Source organism: Corythoichthys intestinalis, chromosome 16 (genome assembly GCF_030265065.1).
Source record: "Corythoichthys intestinalis isolate RoL2023-P3 chromosome 16, ASM3026506v1, whole genome shotgun sequence".
NCBI lineage: Eukaryota > Metazoa > Chordata > Actinopteri > Syngnathiformes > Syngnathidae > Corythoichthys > Corythoichthys intestinalis.
This window is the reverse complement of record NC_080410.1, coordinates 18,110,158-18,130,436: the sequence shown is the minus strand read 5'-3', so window position 1 is coordinate 18,130,436 and position 20,279 is coordinate 18,110,158. Positions and strand designations below refer to the sequence as shown.

The 20,279-nt window shown below is 39.3% G+C and overlaps 1 protein-coding gene across 18 annotated transcripts in view; it reads left to right on the top strand.

The window, feature by feature from the left end:
- Positions 1-11,169, top strand: part of nfixb (nuclear factor I/Xb) — a 253,102-nt gene extending 241,933 nt beyond the window's left edge. For all 18 annotated transcript variants that reach the window (XM_057861280.1, XM_057861290.1, XM_057861285.1 and 15 more), the window contains one exon: positions 2,178-11,169. In XM_057861280.1, coding sequence (XP_057717263.1) covers positions 2,178-2,192 — 15 coding nt within the window. In that variant the 3' untranslated portion in view covers positions 2,193-11,169. The remainder of the gene's footprint in view (positions 1-2,177) is intronic.
- The last annotated feature ends 9,110 nt before the right edge of the window (positions 11,170-20,279 follow it).

Genomic DNA, 20,279 nt, shown 5'->3' with positions numbered 1-20,279 from the left:
GACCCCAGTTCACCTCCCAGGTTTGGAAGGCCTTCTGTGCGGCCCTGGGTGTTGGCATAAGCCTCTCCTCCGGTTACCACCCGCAGACCAATGGCCAGTGCGAGCGAACAAACCAACAGCTCGAAGCAGCCATCCGTTGTACCACACAAGCTCACCCCAACACCTGGAGCGATCAACTGCCCTGGATCGAATACGCGCACAACACCCTGCCGAATGCCTCATCAGGTATGTCTCCCTACCTGTGCTCCTTGGGTTACCAACCCCCATTGTTCCCTTCACAGGAACGCGACATTGCCGTCCCGTCTGTCCAAGCCCACATTGATCGTTGCTCCAAGGTCTGGGAGAAAGCGCGCTCCGCACTCCTCCGTGCGTCCGAGAAATCCCGTACTCAGGCTGACCGCCGCCGCAGGCCTGCACCCGTCTACACCGTTGGTCAGAAGGTGTGGCTCTCTTCAAAGACCCTCCCGCTCAAGACTGAGTCGGTCAAGCTTTCCCCCCGGTTCGTTGGTCCCTTTGAAATCACCAAGATAGTGAATCCTAACGCCGTGCGCCTCAAGCTCCCTGCCCATTTCAGAGTCCACCCTACCTTCCACGTCTCCCAAGTCAAGCCTGTTTCCACGTGCCCTTTGGCTCCCCCTGTTCAGCCTCCTCCGCCGCCCCTGTCTATCGATGGGGGTCCTGCCTACCATGTGGAGCGGCTTCTCGATGTCCGCCGCCGTGGCCGTGGGCTCCAATACCTGGTGGACTGGGAGGGTTACGGCCCAGAAGAACGGTCCTGGATCCCTGCTCGGTGGGTGTTGTCCCGTGAGCTCATCCGGGATTTCCACCGTGCCCATCCCGGGGCTCTTCGTCGTGCGCCAGGTGGCGCCCGTAAGGGGGGGGGTCCTGTTAGGTCCTCTTCCCCTTCCTTTTGAGACATGCCCACCTCCAGCAGGTGTGCATGTTTTTACTTGATTACAGGTCAGACGAGTGGAGCGGCCACACCTGAGGGCAATTAACATCAGCCAGCTTTAAAAGCCAAGCAGACGCTCCACCTCGTCGCCCGATCAACTCGTCTGGTTCCACCGTCAGTTGTTTCTCGCATTGCTTTGATACGTACTCCTGATCACCGGCTCACGACTTGTTTTTTCTCTCGCCCCAGGACCTGTTCTCTGCGCGCCCCTTGTCGGATTCCACGCCTGCCTCCCTCCGAGCTCCTTCGCCTCACGCCAGCTCAACTACCCCGAGCCAAGTCACCAGCCCTCGCCACATTCTTGTGATCATCAATAAAAGATTACTCATCTCACCCCTGTGTGTCTGCTCTGGGATCCCCTCTTGCTCACGCAACCCTAACACATGCATACACTTTGAAACGTTGTGAAAAAAAAATCAATGGATAAAATTAGTAGTGTAACTTGAAGCTTGAAATATTTACGTAAAATGAATGACAACTGCCCGTTTTTTGCTTTTAACCAAGAATCTAGACTGTTTCACGTTCATATCTATAGAAATTCTGCGATTTAAGAATTTTTTTACAAGAATTTTCAACTTGAAAAGCTCTTTGTTTTGTGACGGCCGCCATGTAGGATTTTGTATCTCTACACAATAGCAGAAATCAACCTAAATAAGTTGTTATTGTATATAGAAAAATGCAAATTTTCCTTTTGTTGAGTAAAAATTAAGATGATTCTGCATGCTTTCCGCAAGTATTAAGTTTCTGATGTGAAAATTGAGTGATTTATTAACTGTTAAAAACATGCACTAATTTAAAAAAAAAAAAAAAAAAGTTGCTATTTTGGGCAAAAAACTTATTTGATATGTTATTCCTATTGATCATGAAAATATAGGTGATTATTTCTGCATTTTGGTGATTTTTGTTCATTTAGCGTACAATTTGAGAATTTTTAAAAAGTTTTATTATACTTGTATTAAAAAAAAAAAAAATCGGGATTTTATTAGGGATAACTTTGAACTTTTTATGTCACTGCTCATGGAGACTCATATATGCCTAAGGGAAGTGCCTATTTTGATTTTAGGTCGCTATCGGCTTTGGTTTTGAAAATAGGCCCCCTACGGATCGGAACCGAGCCCCCTGTCCCTTCAACTGATAGTAAAGTCTATGCCCCAGCTTTACTATTTGTACGAATTTTGTAGCTTTAAGTCTAACTGAATATTTCTTTTTTGTTTCTCATTTCCAGTCTTGGTTCCTCTGACAAGATCTGTGTGAAAACCAGCAACTAGAATTCTTTCTTTACGATCCGAAATCCATAATTGTCCTACAATCAACACAGCGACTGACCATTTCATTGTATCCACAAACGCAAAACCCCACGAAGCACCACAGGAAAATTCAGCAGCATTTAGAGGAACTCTGAGTTTGTTGTATTCAGACAGAGGAAGGAGCCATACGGCACAAAGATGGCTAGAGGGAAAGATGATCAGATGAACAAGAGGACGACAGGACAGTGGATGGTAAGGCGGCAAGCGGGCATGTCTCCAGAAAAGAAGGGAAGCAGCACAGGTTTGCAGTGATGCAGGAGGATCCTGAGGACCAGAACGGCTTCAACTTCTTGCAAGAATGCAGTGGCCTCAAAAATCAATCAACATTCAAGCTAAATCCCACCGCCAAATACTCAATTATGTTTATGGTGAATGCCCAATTTGGTCAAATTGACCAAGGTGTCTCTCTAAGAATGACTCTACAAAAGCCCCTTGAATTCCCCCTACTAACTAAAGAGACACTATGCCAAAACACAGCTTGAAGGCTTTGCAGCTACCGGCTGAATCAATTAACTCATTGGCTGCCATTGACCGCAGTAGATGTCCAATCCATTTGAACTGGGAGGGTTGACATATCCCTCGCAGTTCACATAGATTGGGCGTCTACTAGGGACAACCTAATTCAAATTCACAGCAGAATGAATACAGCCACATCATTGGCCGTCTGTCATCGTCAATGGCGCTAAAAGAGTTAACATGAATCCTATCGATGTGCACTATTTACCTACCAGGCACGAAGGTCCAACTTGATTGGCCTGTTCCAGAAAAAAAAAAAAATCATGGCACAAGAAGCCAACACATTATCACTGTTTGTCACATCTGCCCACACGTCGTAAACAGGAAGACCAATTCAAAAAAATGTGTGCCATGGACACAGTATTTGTATACACTTAAAACAAATCATGTAGTATTTCTAGGAGGTGTGATGTGTAGTTGCAAAGCGAGCCCAGTGAACTTTCACTACCTAATCAATTAGCAATCCAAACCAACACTGAAAATGCAGTGTGCACCAATATACATTAGATAGCAGCTATTGGTTCCCCTTCTATCGCCCTCTTGTAATGTAGGTCATTGCTTTTGGTATTTCGTGCATGTTCTTTTTATTTGGATTTGTACTTTTTTGTAATTGTTTTTTGTATTTGAATGACAGCACCTTATAATGAAACACAGTAGGATGTCAAAGCACGGTGGTTGAAACCTAGCCCATGGTCATGTTTTGAAAACACAGAAGAAAACAATTTAAACATTTCGGGAGACTTGCTTACTTCCCAAGAGTTGTAAATAACATTGATGCCGTGTCAGTACGGTCAACATGAAGCTAAAGCCCAATTAGCGCAGCAGAATTTGGGAGCAAAGAGAACTGTTAGCCTGGCCCGGAGCCTACTAGTACCTGTTTAGCATTAAGCTAATCCCATTTGTGGAATCCATTCAAACATGAATTGAGAAGACGGCAAATTTACTGGCAGAGGAATCAAAAACATAAAACAGCTAATTGTTTTTGGTGTCAGATGTACAGACATGGATTTTGTCACCATCCGAATGAGCCAGGCTAGTTGTTGTAGACTGAACATGCAACTATTTTCTAAATTTAAAAACCCTTTTTTAATAAGGTTATTCTTTTCAGTGCCAGACAAATAGACAGGGTTCATACAAAGACACAAACAATTCATTTTGAATTCGGACTATGCGATATGGCTTTAAAAAGTGAAATCCTCTGATTTTATTTTTACCACAAATTTGATGTTTTTTTTTTCCTCTATTTTGTTTTCCTACCACCTACTTTTTTAAGGAGATAATAAGAACATAAGACTGAGAAAGATCAAAAAAAGTTTAACCCTTTCTAGGGCACTCATTGAACTCACTGGCTTCCATTGACGGGAGGGGCGAATGACGTCGAGTGCATTCAAATGCATGTAAAGATGGCCGCTCCCAGCTTAATTGAATTTGGTAAATATTCTTGTCAATGGTAGGTAATGAGTTAAATACTCTGAAATTTGAAAGATTAAAAAAATCGACTTGTAGTATTGGGGGACATAACCAACGTATATACAGGTAGTCCCCGGGTTACGAACGAGTTACGTTCTTAAGCGGGCGACGAAATCCAAATTTCTGTGTAAGCCTTAAATACCCCCTAAATCCCAAAATATCTATCCAAAAACATGTATTATACGTCATTGTATTGTCCTCACCAGGACGTTGGACCTAAGTCCTAGCTAGACAGCAAGCTAAAGTGTAATCTTTCCTCTCTCTCTCTCTTACTCGTGACTTCTTCGTGGGAGCAAATGCACTTTTTCGTGTGCAAAATATGTTCTTCTTCATGTGTACATGCACTCTAATTCACATGCGGAAGTACTACCAGCTAAATATAATCATGAAAGCATGCATCACAAAACAAAAGACAGCATTTTAATCAAATACACATTTTGCCAAAGGGCAGAAGAGTCAAATTAATAAAAGCAGTGTTGTTTTCGTCAACAATGACTATAACAAAAATATTTCGTCTAACAATTTTTTCACGACGATGACGAGATGATAACGAGCTAAAGCGTGTCTGGGGAGACGAAAACATAACAACAGGAATGCTTGTTTTCGTCTGGCGAGACGAGAACGAGACGAAAATGCGCCGTAGTTTCAGTCACATGTTCAGAATGTGTGACATTTGATGTGTGGTTAGCCTGCATCGTAGCAGTGTCTGACAACTCGCAGCGTTGGCATAGCATTCAAGTTCGCGTTAGCATTAGGCTATTGTTAATATCGAGCATCCAACTTTTTTTTCACATACAGTTCGTGGCGTTCAGGTGGGTATGATTGAAAATAACTTACTGTTTTCCTGCTGAGGGTATATTATCACATGATTAGTAAATGAAACAACATGTGTTCGTCTGTCAATGTTCATTGGAATTTTTTATTTTTGTAGTGAAACTTTCTAAATTTACAGACGAAAATATTGAGTAAGCATCGACGAAAGCTAGATGAAATTAGTCTTAGTCTAGTTTTCGTCAACAAAAACTAGACGAAGACGAACACATTTTGAAATGACTAAAACATGGCCAAGACTAAAAGGTATTATCGTCCAAAAGACTAAGACGAAAATTAAAGAACTGCTGCTAAAAACAACACTGAATAAAAGTTTTTTAGTAAGATATTGTAAGGTACTGTTTACGCAACTTAAAAAAAAAAAAACGACCGGAGACAAAATGGCAGACGAGACTCCGGCATCGTAAAGTCGAAATCACTTAAGTCGGGTATGTCGTAACCTGGGGACTATCTGTATCTGTTTTTGTTCATTTTAAATTGTATTTTCTTTTATTAACATTTGTATTAATTCTATTCATTCATAAAACATTATTTTAAAATAATAATTAATCTTTTAAAAATAGTAATAATTTACTGTATTTAAAATTGAAATGTGGCGTTACATATTTGGACATCACTTTTTGGGTCATATCGGCCACACTTGTATAGCAAATGTTAATTTTTTGGCCTACATGACCCAAAATGGGATGTCCAAGTATGTATTTTTTAAAGTGCCAAAAAGTAGTCATGTCCCCCATAAAGGATTGAACAAAAAAATGTGCAAAACTTCTGTCTAAAATATATTTTCTCTCTTTCTCATGAAATAATCGATTGAATAACTGGTGGCTGGATTTCCTTTTTTTTTTTTTTTTTTCAAATGACTCACAGTGAAAAAAAACCTCAAATTAATTCATACCACAGATTTATTGCCCAAGAATAGTCCTTGATTTGGATCTTTAAAAATTGTATGAACCCTGCAAAAGTGATGGTGGCAATTCTAGGAGTACTATGTACACTGTGGTGACAATCAAAAAGAAGGCATATTTTCCGGGAACGTCTTTGCTATGTTTAACTAATATGGCACCAAAGCCTCTGCTTCTTCTATTTGGACCATGTTTGGCTGGTAGTGGTGGTGACACTCAATGACAAGTGTTAGAGTAACAGTAAAAGAAGGGACAGGTTGCTGAGGAGGGGAAAGTTGCTCTTTTTCTGTCTCCCTAAAACGTTTACCCTGTTGTTTACACTCCCAGACGGGCCACTGCTCCAAGAGCAGATGGCACCACACTGCGGAGCAAAATGAATATGTGACATATCGTTCTGTTTTCAGTCACCATGTGCACACTTTTTTTTAAACTGAGAAAAAAAAATGGGATGCACAGGATTAGCATTTAGTTTAAGGATGGTGGCTCTGGTAATGTCAGCCCCTGTATATTGTGAATTGAAGAGCCCTTATTGATCAAAAATGCACTAAAGCAATCACGCCAGCCAAACTTTTCTATAACTAATTAAAAATCAGTGTTCACACGCGTCTTAAATGCTAACAAACACACACCTGCCCAAGTGAACTCTAAGGGAAGTCTTAAATGTCGACAATCTGACGAGGCCTTTTTGCTTGTTATCCTTTTATATGAACGTCATGATAGTCCCAACGGTTCATTTAGTCTCTGACGGACATCCGAAAGGTTCCGTTGAAAGCACCCACCCGACCTCACAAAATAACTGGACTGCCTGGCCATGTTCCTCACTGCAGGGAAGTTAGATAGTTGGCCAACCATCTCATAGAGAGCAAGTTCTGCTGACTTCACGGTGGCTTCTCTGATTTCTTTTCTAATCTAAAGGAAGTGCCTCTGTATTCCCATTATGCAATTTGTCAAACATGAATTCAGGTTCTTTTTTCATATATAAGCTATGTGAATGGTAGGAGAAAAAATCTATGTCAGGAGAGTGGGAGAGATCAATTCACTAGATGATCGCAAGCATCTTTATATATAATACACATATATTTATAGATATATAATTTTGGGTTGTTGTTTTTTTTTTTTTTTTTTTTTTTTTGCAATATAAGCTCAGTGGCAGTCTAGTTATTTTTTGAAGCATGGCAGTCATAGGTTGCATCTCAGAAATGGCTTATTGGAGCCATGTAGCAGCCTCTCAATTGCACAAAACGGCAGAATAGACCATAAAAATCAATGGCAAATAATAGGGAAAAAACAATCAGATGATGTAGATGAGTAAAAAAATCAGTTTAGTTGTTTTCTTTCTTGTTTTGATAGGAAGCATTGTTGTTGAAACTCAATGATGTGTGTTGATTGAGCCATGTGCAATGCCTTGGTAGAGGATTTGTGTTTGTTTGCGATTGTTTGAGGGTGTTGCAAGAAAAGAGGGAGAAATCTCTTCGTTTTTCTTTTTTCAGTTGTTGTTATTTGTGTTTTAAGTCCATGTGCTCTGGGACTCTAAATATCAGAGTGGAGAAAAAAAAAATCCAACTCTATGTAAGTAAGAGGGGAATTGTTTTTATAAGTCTCTTTTTGAAAATGTTCCTTTTTAATCATTTCTTTTTAATGTTTGGGGGCTGAAGGAACAATTTTGCAGCTCAGAAAATATTATTGCAAGGAAAACTGGTGCTTTCTCATGATAAAGGGTATTATAGCCATACTGTAAAGAAAACATAACACGGCAAAAGGTTATGTTAACAAACCAAAATACATATCTAAAAAAAGAATCAGTTTTACCAGAATAGATTTATTGTGTTATGAGAAGATACAATTTTAATAGACAAAATTTTAAAAGCATGAGTGTGACCTAGGGCTGGGCATACTGGCCTAAAAATAAAATCTGAATTTTTTCACCCAAATTTCGATTTAAAATGAATTACGAAAGTCAAATTATTATTATTAGTTTTTTAATAATCTGCAATGAATATATATATATCTGGCAGAAAATATTCAGGTGACTTGAAGTTCAGCTCTGAGACCCCCAATTTGGTCAAATTTCAAATTTGTCCTATATGCATGTGGAGGGCTTAAAATCTCAATTTTCTGTGGGAAGAAACATTTTGAACAGGAGAGCATTTAAAAAATAAAATAAAATAAAAAATTTTGAACCTGTAAACCGTAACACGAGGTGAGAGCATGAGAGAGCATAATTGAAGACACCATGATTTTAACGAGATATTATCGCGTACTTACTTTGTCTCGATCCAAAACTCCGTGTAGCATGTCTCACCGAATGTCAAGAGACAGCTGTGAATCTCCGGACTATTGGGGGATTTTATGGGTGAAACACGATAATATAAAAAGGGTCGCAATGCAGAAACAGCAGACATCAAGGAGTGGTCAAGATTTTCTTTTTCAAATATTTACCCTTTTAAACGTTTTTTTTTTCCTTTGTTTGGATCGATTATCATCAAAAATGTCGGAGAAAATGCAACAGTAATATAAGAAATACAATTTAGCGATAGTTATGAGGTACATATTTACAGACACTATTTTTTTCATTGTGACGTAATTTGTTTAACAGTTTAAAATATGCGAGTGAATTTTATAAAGTGTTTATAGTGTAAATATTAGACATCAATTAATGATTCTAAGCTTAAAATGATAGACATTTGGAATACTTACTTACCTTCTTTTTATGGCTGGGTTGAAACAAAAGCTGTTGTATGGTGTCTGTAAACGGGGGTCTCCAGGGTAAAACAGAAAAAAAATAGTTTGGGGGCTTAATGCGCCATGAAACTGCTTGGGCAGCATATAGACATATTTTTCTATAATACACAACAGTTCTTTTGGCTTAAAATACAGAAGTTTATTCTAAAGAGGGGTGCGAGAGCAGAAACTGATTTTTCAGCCCTATGTTTTCACCATATTTATCTTTTTTTTTTTTTTTTTTTTTAAATTAAAATAATTCTTTTTTTTTTTTTTTATCGAATTAATTCATGAAACAGATTTATCGCCCTGGCCTAGCATGACTGGATCTTCTCACGTATGACAAAGAAGGGACAACTGAATTTTTTGACATATCAGAGTGAGCCTGTGATTATGAAAACTATTGTGTGATTGTGTTCAACACATATTGATACCGATATTGATATACAGCAGTTATAGTCAAACTTGCGAGAGTAAGACAGGGGCAGGTAGTCTCGGGCAGCAACATTTTATTTACACTAGAATCTGAACTCCAAATTTTCCGTCTTTTTTTTTTTTCTCTTGCGTTACAAATTTAGTCAATTTTTTAAAACTTTAATCAGATAAAAATGCTGTTATTTTTGTTTCTTTTCAGTATGGCCCTAATACTCTTTTGTGCTTTCTAGACTGAAGTACCATCACTCTACTACAGGCCTACATAAATAATACTACACAGGATTACAAAATTTATCTTTCATTTTTAGGAAAACATGCATTATTCTATTTGTCCTTTTGTATTTACTGAGGGAGGGAGGAGTGCTATTGTTTGAGGGGGTGGAAAGGTTTTTGTAACAAAAGGCATTTTTTCCCCCCCTCATTACATTTTGACACCATTCGGATTGTATCATCTCATATCCAGTATACTAATATGGGACTAAGACAAAAGCTTCTCCACTTGGGAGATACACAAAAAGACCATGAATGATGTTTTCTTGTCTGGCAAGAGTTCAGTTTTTCTGGTGTAAAAATTCAGTTAGAAATTTGTATTTGCTCCGAGTGGCACTGTCACCTATTCAAATGAGCCCTGCCCCCTTCTCTCCCGATCACCCACTTGTAAATGACTATACAGTAAATATTTGTTTGGTGAAGTAGTATTTTAGACTCAGAGCATCTTAAAGGTTGTCCCTAAAAAGTGCCTTTTGTTCACAGATTCCATCTTGTATACTCCTGAGAACACATTTCAAAAGGAAAAAAAAATGTCCCCTCCTTCATCCTTCTATATCCACTTGTTTCTCCTTTTTAAAGCAGTATACATTGTACTAAAGGCAATTGGTGTGATTTAGTTCTTGTTTTTATTGTTGAATAATGAAAAAAAGCAGAAAAAAAGTATATATAAAAAAAAAACAAGCTTCTTTCCTCTGTATCTTGTCTTCTGTCTATCTTGGACACTGGAGTAGTCTGTAGCTGCCCCTCATCCTTTTTTCCCCTTTTTCTCTGAATGGTGGGGTTTAAAAAAAATGAAAAAAAAAATACACAAGATTTATTTTTATTTTTTTTGTCTGAGCAGAATGCAGTTAGCTCACATGTTATTCTTGTCTGTATGCTTCACATTGTATTACCATACCCATTTTCTTCAGCTTTTCCATTCAACCGCTAATGTAAGTGAACAAGTTACACCAGCGGGCTCTGGGCTGTGTTGAGGATGGAAAGGGGCTGTTGTGGTTTAGAGAGGGAGCAGCCAATCCTTTTTGGGTTCAAATGAGGGAGACGTGCTGTAGAACTGCTCGTAAAGGCAGAGTAGTTTGTAATCATTGTTTGTGTCTATTTATTTTTTTTATAATCACATTTGGACTTTTTTTTTTTTTTTTTTTTTTATTGCAACCGCATATACGTGGCAGTACTAATATGCCACGCTCAGTTTTGCACCTTTCAAGTGGTTGAATAAGACCTACTTTAAAACAAAAAAATAAAAAAATATAACGTTTTTTATTTGTTCAAAAGCACCTTATTAGCAGGCCCGTTCTATGGTGTTGAGACTAAAAGGCTCATTTTAAGCACAATCAAAAGAGGGAGAAGAAAAAAAAAATCGTGCCACACTTCCTCACCATATGGAGTCTCTAAATTAGCATTGTGTCGTAGACATAGAGACCAAAGTGGTGTGTACAGACTTCAGCAAGCGTAAGAAAAAGCACCTTGAAAACATAGCAGCAGCGACAGTATTATCAAGCACCACATTTGAGAAGCCATATTGGAGAAGGACAGATTGCACGGGTCAGTGAGGTTGAGGAAGGGGGCGGCTATGGATATCCACCACCTTAACTGCCAAGAGTAGTGCTTCTCCTCCACCCATCAAAGCAGTATCCCATCCTCAGACACACTTCCAAGAGCCCCTGGTGAAATGCATGTGTTAAAGTTTCTTTTCCATAATAATAATAAAAAACAGTTTGAAAAGAGCAACACTTGATTGAATAAAAGGATGTTCTTAACTGTACCTTGTGTTTGTCTTTGATTTTTACACACAATTGAAAGTCGGTTGGGTTAGAAAGGAGTCAGACTTTTGGATTCTAGTTAACAGGTTTTGGTGCTGTACTCTCGTAGCAAGGAAGGTCAAGTCAAAATAATACCCTTGTCAAGCGAGAGCAAATATCAGCCAAGTAAAACGAGCAAGGGCGTAGGTTTGCAAGGGACGGTAGGGACATAACACTACCAACTTTTACGCAACCTTATTTGCATAATATAATGACTTCAGTCACATAGGTCATTTAGATTGTCTTATGTCATATGTTGTAAGGATAGAATAGACCCTACCCATTATTAAGTGAATAATTTTTAATATTTTCAGATGTACAGTTGTGGTCAAAAGTTTACATACACTTGTGAAGAACATAATGTCATGGCTCTCTTTGAGTTTCCAGTTATTTCTACAACTCTGATTTTTCTCCGATAGTGATTGGAACAGATACTTCTTTGTCACAAAAAACATTCATGAAGTTTGGTTCTTTTATGACTTTATTATGGGTTAACAGAAAAAAATGATCAAATCTGCTGGGTCAAAAATATTCATACATGGATCTGAAAAAGCGAATCATTGACTTGAACAAGTCAGGAAAGTCACTTGGAGCCATTTCAAAGCAGCTGCAGGTCCCAAGAGCAACAGTGCAAACAATTGTTTGTAAGTATAACGTGCATGGCACTGTTTTGTCACTGCCAGGATCAGGAAGAAAACGCAAGCTATCACCTGTTGCTGAGAGAAAATTGGTCAGGAGGGTGGAGATTCAACCAAGAATCACCAAAAAGCAGATCTGCCAAGAATTAGAAGCTGCTGGAACACAGGTGTCAGTGTCCACAGTCAAGCGTGTTTTGCATCTCCATGGACTTAGAGGCTGCCGTGCAAGAAGGAAGCCCTTGCTCCAAAAGCGGCACCTTAAGGCTCGACTGAAGTTTGCTGCTGATCACATGGACAAAGATAAGACCTTCTGGAGGAAAGTTCTGTGGTCAGACGAAACAAAAATCGAGCTGTTTAGCCGTTTGGAAGAGAAAAGGTGAGGCATTTAACCCCAAGTACACCATGCCTACCGTCAAGCACGGTGGTGGTAGTATTATGCTGTGGGACTGTTTTGCTGCCAATGGAACTGGTGCTTTACAGAGAGTAAATGGGATAATGAAGAAGGAGGATTACCTTCAAATTCTTCAAGATAACCTAATGTCATCAGCCCGAAGATTGGGTCTTGGGCGCAGTTGGGTGTTCCAACAGGACAATGACCCCAAACACACATCTAAAGTGGTAATGGAATGGCTAAATCAGGCTAGAATTAAGGTTTTCGAATGGCCTTCCCAAAGTCCTGACTTAAACGGCATTGAGAACTTGTGGACAATGCTGAAGAAACAAGTCCATATCAGAAAGCCATCAAATTTAACTGAACTGCACCAATTCTGTCAAGAGGAGTGGTCAAAGATTCAACCAGAAGCTTGCCAGAAGCTTGTGGATGGCTACCAAAAGCGCCTAATTGAAGTGAAAATGGCCAAGGGACATGTTACCAAATATTAGCGCTGCTGTATGTATATTTTTGACCCAGCAGATTTGATCACTTTTTTCTGTTCACCCATAATAAAGTCATAAAAGAACCAAACTTCATGAATGTTTTTTGTGACAAAGAAGTATCTGTTCCAATCACTCTATCAGAGAAAAATCAGAGTTGAAGAAATAACTGGAAATTCAAGAGAGCCATGACATTATGTTCTTCACAAGTGTATGCAAACTTTTGACCTCAACTGTATATTGACACCTTTATACTTGCTGAATGTGCCAGTCCATTTTTCCCCTCAAACGCACGTTTGATTGGCTGATGACTTGACCCACCACCCCAAAATAATATGCCGCCTCCTCAGCCCCCTTCGAAGACGAGGGATACAGTGCCACACAAAAATACACACGGTCCCAGGCTTCAACTGGGGCCGTGTGCTTTGGTCAGATGAGACCAAGATTGAGCTTTTTGGCAACAAACACTCTAAGTGGATCTGGCGTGCCACGAAAGATGCGCAGGCTGAAAAGCACCTCATACCCACTGTGAAGTGTGGGGGTGGGTCAGTGATGCTGTGAGGCTGTTTCGCTTCCAAAGGCCCTGGGAACCTTGTTAGGGTGCATGGCATCATGAATGCTTTGAAATACCAGGACATTTTAAATCAAAATCTGTTGCCCTCTGCCCGAAAGCTGAAGATGGGTCATCACTGGGTCTTTCAGCAAGACAATGACCCTAAACATATGGCCAAATCTACACAGAAATGGTTCTCCATACACAAAATCAAGCTCCTCCCATGGCCATCTCAGTCCCCAGACCTTGTTTTGTTGGCAAAAGGGGGTGTACAAAGTATTAACACCAGGAGTGCTAATAATTGTGACACACATTATTTGATGTCAAATAATTTTTTCTTTATGTGGGATTTTTTCCCCACTGAATGAATGCACTTGTATTGAAGGTTGGATTTTTCTCTGTTTTCCATTAAAGTCCCATATTATTTGAATTAAAAAAATATATATATTAGAAGCTAAAAAACACATTTTTTTCAGGGGTGCCAATAATTATGGAGGGCACTGTATTAGAAGTTTATTTACGCCAGCAGCAGCCACTGTAAGTAATGTAAAAAGACAACGTCAATGCTGTGGCGGTGGGGAACACACCACTGATTTTGCTACTGAAATCCGACTTGCATCAGAGTTAGCATAACATTAGTCTGTGTGAATTTCTCGAACTCGAGGAGTATGCTGCTATTAGAGAAATAGATATTTGTGATATTTAATGTATTTAAACAGACAATTCTGAGTGGTCTTTAGGCATTTTTTTTCATTTCTGGATAGTTAAGAGATGATTAACAAGTTTGTATTTCTTGTGTATGTTAATATAATTTGTGTTCAAATATTGCAATTTAAATGTGCTACTAAAATCCACATACGTCAGTTATTTTGTATAAATCATTTAGCCTATCAATTAATTAGGTTCCAATTGGTGAGAAATGTAGCCCCGACCAACGTTCATCCAATCTGTTTGGTCTTATCAATGTCCCGTCCCCAGCAAAAAGTGTACGTGGAGGTTATGCTGTTATATCGTCCCTACCAATATTGAGATCAAACCTACGCCCTTGAAAACGAGAGTTTGCTATATGGAAGACATTGTGGTTCCTAGGAACCACAATTAACTCTTTGTAGTGTAAGTGACTTTTTTTGTTCATTCATTCATTCATCTCCTGTACCGCTTATCCTCACGAAGGTTGCTGGGGTTCTGCTGGGTATCTCAGATACAGTCATGTGAAAAAATTAGGACACCCCATTAAATATTCAGTTCTTTATTAAGAAATGTTACATATGTCATATATCAATGTCTGATCTTGTTTTTCTTTCTAGAAAGAAAAGTGATTTAATAGCAGGTAAACAACAAAAATTAACATTGTTTTACTCATTCAACCAATTATTATTATTATTTTTTTTTAAATGCATATTCTAACTGAGGAAAAAGTTAGGACACCCTACCACCTATTAGCTAGTGTTACCCCCTTTGGCTGAAATGACTTCAGTGCGATGCTTTTTGTAGCCATCTACCAGTCTTTTTTTACATCGGTCTGAAGAAAGTTTGCCCCACTCATCAACGCAGAATACTGTCAACAGTGACTGACTGTTAAAGTGAGTGAAAATGCCATGGTGAGATCAAAGGAGCTGTCTGAGGCCTTCAGAAAGAAGATTGTAGATGCTTATGAGGCTGCTAAGGGATTTTAAAAGATCTCAAAAGCATATGAAATCAGCCATTCCACTGTCCGGAAAATAGTCTACAAGTGCAGGACATTCAAAACAGCCAACTGCCAACATGCCCAGGTCTGTCCGTCCAAGCAAGTTCACCCCGAAAGCAGACCGCAAGATGCTAAAAGAAGTCTCCAAAAACCCTCAAATGTCATCACGGGACCTACAGCAGGCTCTTGCTAATGTTGATGTGAAAGCGCATGCCTCTACAATCAGAAAGAGACTTCACAAGTTTAACCTTCATTGGAGGTGTACAAGGAGGAAACCTTTGCTCTCCAAGAATAACATGAAAGCCAGACTGAAGTTTGCCAGAGTGAATGTCGACAAAGACCAGGACTTCTGGAATAATGCTCTTTGGACAGATCAATCTAAAACTGGATTATTTGGACACCAGAACAGAGGAAACAGAGGCGTAAACCCAAATACTGCATTCCAGGTAAAGAACCTCATTCCAACTGTGAAGCATGGAGGTGAAGTGTCATGGTTTGGGGATGCTTTCCTGCAGCAGGACCTGGCCAGCTCATCATCATAGAATCCACCATGAATTTTATCGTGTATCAGAGGGTGCTTGACAAACGTGAGATCATCTATGAAAAAATTAAAGCAGAGGCAAAACTGGACCCTGCAACATGACAATGACCCAAAACATACCAGTAAATCCACCAAGGGCTGGCTGAAAAGGAAGAACGGAGTCCTGGAATGCCCGAGTCAAAGCCCAGATCTTAATCCCATTGAGATGCTGTGGGATGACTTGAAACAGGCTGTTCATGCAAGAAACCCCACAAACATCTACTGTCGAAAGTATTCTGCATTGAGGAGTGGGGCAAACTTTCTTCAGACCAATGTCATAGACTGGTATACGGCTACAAAAAGCGTCTCACTGAAGTTATTTCAGCCAAAGGGGGTATCACTACCTATTAGATTAGGTAGGGTGTCCTAACTTTTTTCTTCAGTTAGAATATGCATTTTTGTTGCTAAATTTGGATTAATGAGTAAAACAATGTTAATTTTTGGTTTTTTATCTGCTTTTAAAACCACTCTCTTTTCCAGAGATAAAGAAAAACAAGATCAGACATTGATATGTAAATATTTTTTAATAAAGAACTGAATATTTTATAGGGGTGCCCTAATTTTTTCACATGACTAACTATTGCAGGAGGTGCGGCACACCCTAATCTGGTTGCCGGTCAATCACAGGGCACAATGAGACAAAGAACCATTCAAGCGCACACTCATACCTAGGGACAATTTGAAGTGGTCAATCAGACTACCATGCATGTTTTTGGGATGCAAGAATAAACCAGAGTATCTAGAGAAAACCTACTCGGGCACGGGAGCAAATGCAATCTCCACACATGAAGGCTGGGATTCTCAGAACTGTGAGGCAGATGTGCTAACCACCCTTCCCCCGTGCTACCACTGTTTTTTGTAGTTAAAAACAAACAAACAAACAAGACCTTAACTATAAAAACCTGGCATCCACATACAGTGGGGCAAATAAGTATTTAGTAAACCACAAATTGTGCAAGTTGTCCCACTTGAAAATATTAGAGACACTGTAACTGTCAACATGGGTAAACCTCAACCATGAGAGACAGAATGTGGGGAAAAAAAAACAAAATCACATTGTTTAATTTTAAAGAATTTATTTGCAAATCATGGTGGAAAATAAGTGTTTGATAAATACCAAAAGTTAATCTCAATACTTTGTTATGTACCCTTTGTTGGCAATAACAGAGGCCAAACGTTTTCTTTAACTCTTCACAAGCTTTTCACACACTGTTGCTGGTATTTTCTCATTCCTCCATGCAGATCTCCTCTAGAGCAGAGATGTTTTGGGGCTGTAGTTTGGCAACACGGACTTTCAACTAACTGACTGACTGACTAGGCCACCCCAGGACCTTGAAATGCTTCTTATGAAGCCACTCCTTTGTTGCCCTGGATGTGTGCTTGGGATCATTGTCATGCTGAAAGACCCAGCCACGTCTCATCTTCAATGCCCCTGCTGATGGAAGGAGATTTTCTCTCAAAATTTCTCGATACGTGGCCCCGTTCACTCTTTCCTCTACACAGATCAGTCGTCCTGGTCCCTTTGCAGAAAAACAAGCCCCAAAGCATGATGTTTCTACCCCCATGCTTCACAGTGGGTATGGTGTTCTTCGGATGCAATTCAGTATTCTTCCTCCTCCAAACACGAGAACCTGTTTCTCTACCAAAAAGTTCTATTTTGGTTTCATTTGACCATAACACATTCTCCCAGTCCTCTTGTGGATCATCCAAACGCTCTCTAGCGAACCACAGACAGGCCTGGACGTGTACTTTCTTCAGCTGGGGGACACGTCTGGCAGTGCAGGATTTGAGTCCCTGGCGGCGCATTGTGTTACTAATAGTGTTGAGAGTAACGCCGTTATAAATAACGCCGTTACGTAACGGCGTTATTTTTTCAGTAACGGGGTAATCTAACTATCTACTTTTTTCCGCCGTTACGCCGTTACCGTTACTGACGGTCAAAAGCGGTGCGTTACTTACTCTGAATAAATTGAAGAAACTACCAGCCTTGTCGACTCTCTGCTCTGTTGATTTGTCATCCAAGACTTGGGGTGCGTTCAGGTTCGAGAATAGCGCACGTACTTCTGACTTCAAGCTGTTTGCTTTTGCTCAACGTTCATATCATTTTGACGCCACAGGGTGAGATCTTGCATGGAGCCCCAGTTCGAGGGAGATTATCAGTGGTCTTGTATGTCTTCCATTTTCTAATAATTGCTCCCACAATTGATTTCTTTACACCAAGCGTTTTACCTATTGCAGATTCAGTCTTCCCAGCCTGGTGCAATTTTGTCTCTGGTGTCCTTCGACAGCTCTTAGGTCTTGGCCATAGTGGAGTTTGGAGTGGAGACAGGTGTCTTTTATACCAATACTGAGTTAAAACAGGAGCCATTAATACAGGCAACGAGTGGAGCTTTGTTAGACCTCGTTAGAAGTTAAACCTATTTGACAGCCAGAAATCTTGCTTGTTTGTAGGTGACCAAATACTTATTTTCCACTCCAATTTGGAAATAAATTCTTTAAAAATCAAACAATGTGATTTTCTGTTTTTCACATTCTGTCTCTCATGGTTGAGGTTTACCCATGTTGACAATTAGAAGATTCTTTAATCTTTTCAAGTAGGACAACTTGCACAATCTGTGGTTGACTAAATACTTATTTTCCCCACTGTACATGGACATCACATTTTGGGCCACACAGAACACAATGTTTATCGGCGATCACTCGTAATCGAGTATGCTATCTCCCAATTTAAACATACGTGAAATTGTGACGACCTTTGATGTAATACAACGTTTTAATCAATTGATTCAGACAGACGCAAATGACTAAAAGACTGCTGATATTTATTGTAGCACAGCATAGTCCAAGATCATGTTGATGCTGCAAAGACAGTCAAGCACAAACTGCCCTCACACAAACAGAATCACACAGTGAACATTTGCTCTTCTTGTTACAATTTATCCAACATTAACTCTTTCTGTGCCATTGACAATGATAAACGTCCAACTATGTGGCTCTGAAAAGCTAAATCAAAACAAACTTAGTTTGTCACTGGTAGACGTCTAATCCATGTGAACTGAGAGGGCTGGAAGCGAGTGAACGAACACCTCTCATAGTTCAAATAGACTGGATGTCCATCGCTATCAATGGCAACCACTGAGTTATGAAACAAATGAAACTTGCAGGCATTCCTCATAACACAACCTGGCCATGAGGCACATTGTTTAAGAGATATCTTAACTGGACGGGACTGTGTGCGTGACAAAAATGTAGCGGATCCTTTTCTAAGTATTTAATCCTTAAAGTGAACTTTGAAAATTCAGCAATTCCAAGTTTGACACCACTTAACTACAGATTTTTCTGAGAAAGGAACTTCCACATTAATACAGAAAGTAAGATAAAGTGAAATTACTCAAAATTTTGGAAATATTTCAAATTTTGTCTCATGAGCATTAACTCACAAGGGCCAAATTAAAACTTTTAAGGTTGCAATCTCTGAAACTGGTTTAAAGGGACAGACAAGTGTCAATGAAAATGTGAAAAATGGTTGGAAATAAGCAAATCACAAGTTTCTTATGGTAATGGCAAAAACTTTTAAACTTGCGCAGCCATTGAGTGACAAACATGACATCAGTCATGCCATGCACGTACAGCACAAAAGCTGTAACAGGTAAAAAGTAGCTAAGAAAATGGGCACACAATCTTTATAGTTTCTGTACCTGTTCAAAATGTCATTGTGTTTCTCAGTCTGAGACTCAAAGGCTGTTTCACTTCCTGGTTTACCAAAGCCAATTTTCTCAAATAGCCATGCATACTGCAGTTGTTAACTAATGTGTGACGAGTAGGTGGGATAATCGAAGATACTTGTATTTAATTGGCTAAAATTATACTGGGATTTAAAAATGTCCTACAACTGCTATTTTGCCTTCTTCTGAGAACTCTACTATGGTACAACGGAAAAAAGAATTTGTGTCTTTTCTGTTATTACAAAAGATTCCTTCACATGGGATGCACTTGATTAAAACCTTGTCTGTCCTTTTAACATTTAACAATTACACACTCCTGACAATCGAAAGCAATTTCTTCAATGAAATGGTTTCTCATGTCAACTGCATGTTTCCAAGCTTCTATTAATCATATGAATGCACTGTATTTTATGGACAATAAATCACACTTTTCTTGGCAGGGACAATGTATAATTAGGTCGATAGCTGTAAGGCATCCTCTACTTCCAGAATCGGTGTTGTTGTTCAAAGGCAACACTAAAGATTAAGACTTTAATGTATTTAGCAGTGTTTGGAGTGACATTGAGAATTTGTTAAAAAAGTTGTTTTGTTTAGGATAGTTGTCTAAATAATTTATGCTATAATATTTTAGATTAATAGAAACCTATCTGTTGTTCCACATTTCAATGTTATTACTATAATAGGTTATTACTAAGATGAAATAACATTCTCCCTAAAAATAACTTACTCCACTGAGACTTACAGTGGCTTTTCCTCTTCATTGTGCATTTTTGGCTGTGGTGATTTGCACGCCGGTGTGACTTGTAGTCCGAAAAATACTGTACAATAAATTTGTAGTGTAAATCAAAAAGAATGTTTGGTGTTTTAGATTTTGCAATGTTGCAAACAAAAAGGGAACAAATTTGATTGCTAAGTTGCAGAGTAGATATTTCTGTATGATAGTTTGAGTTCATTTGACACAGAATCGAGTAAGGATGGAGGATGCAAGGATTAGAATCAGCTGCTGGCATCAGAGAC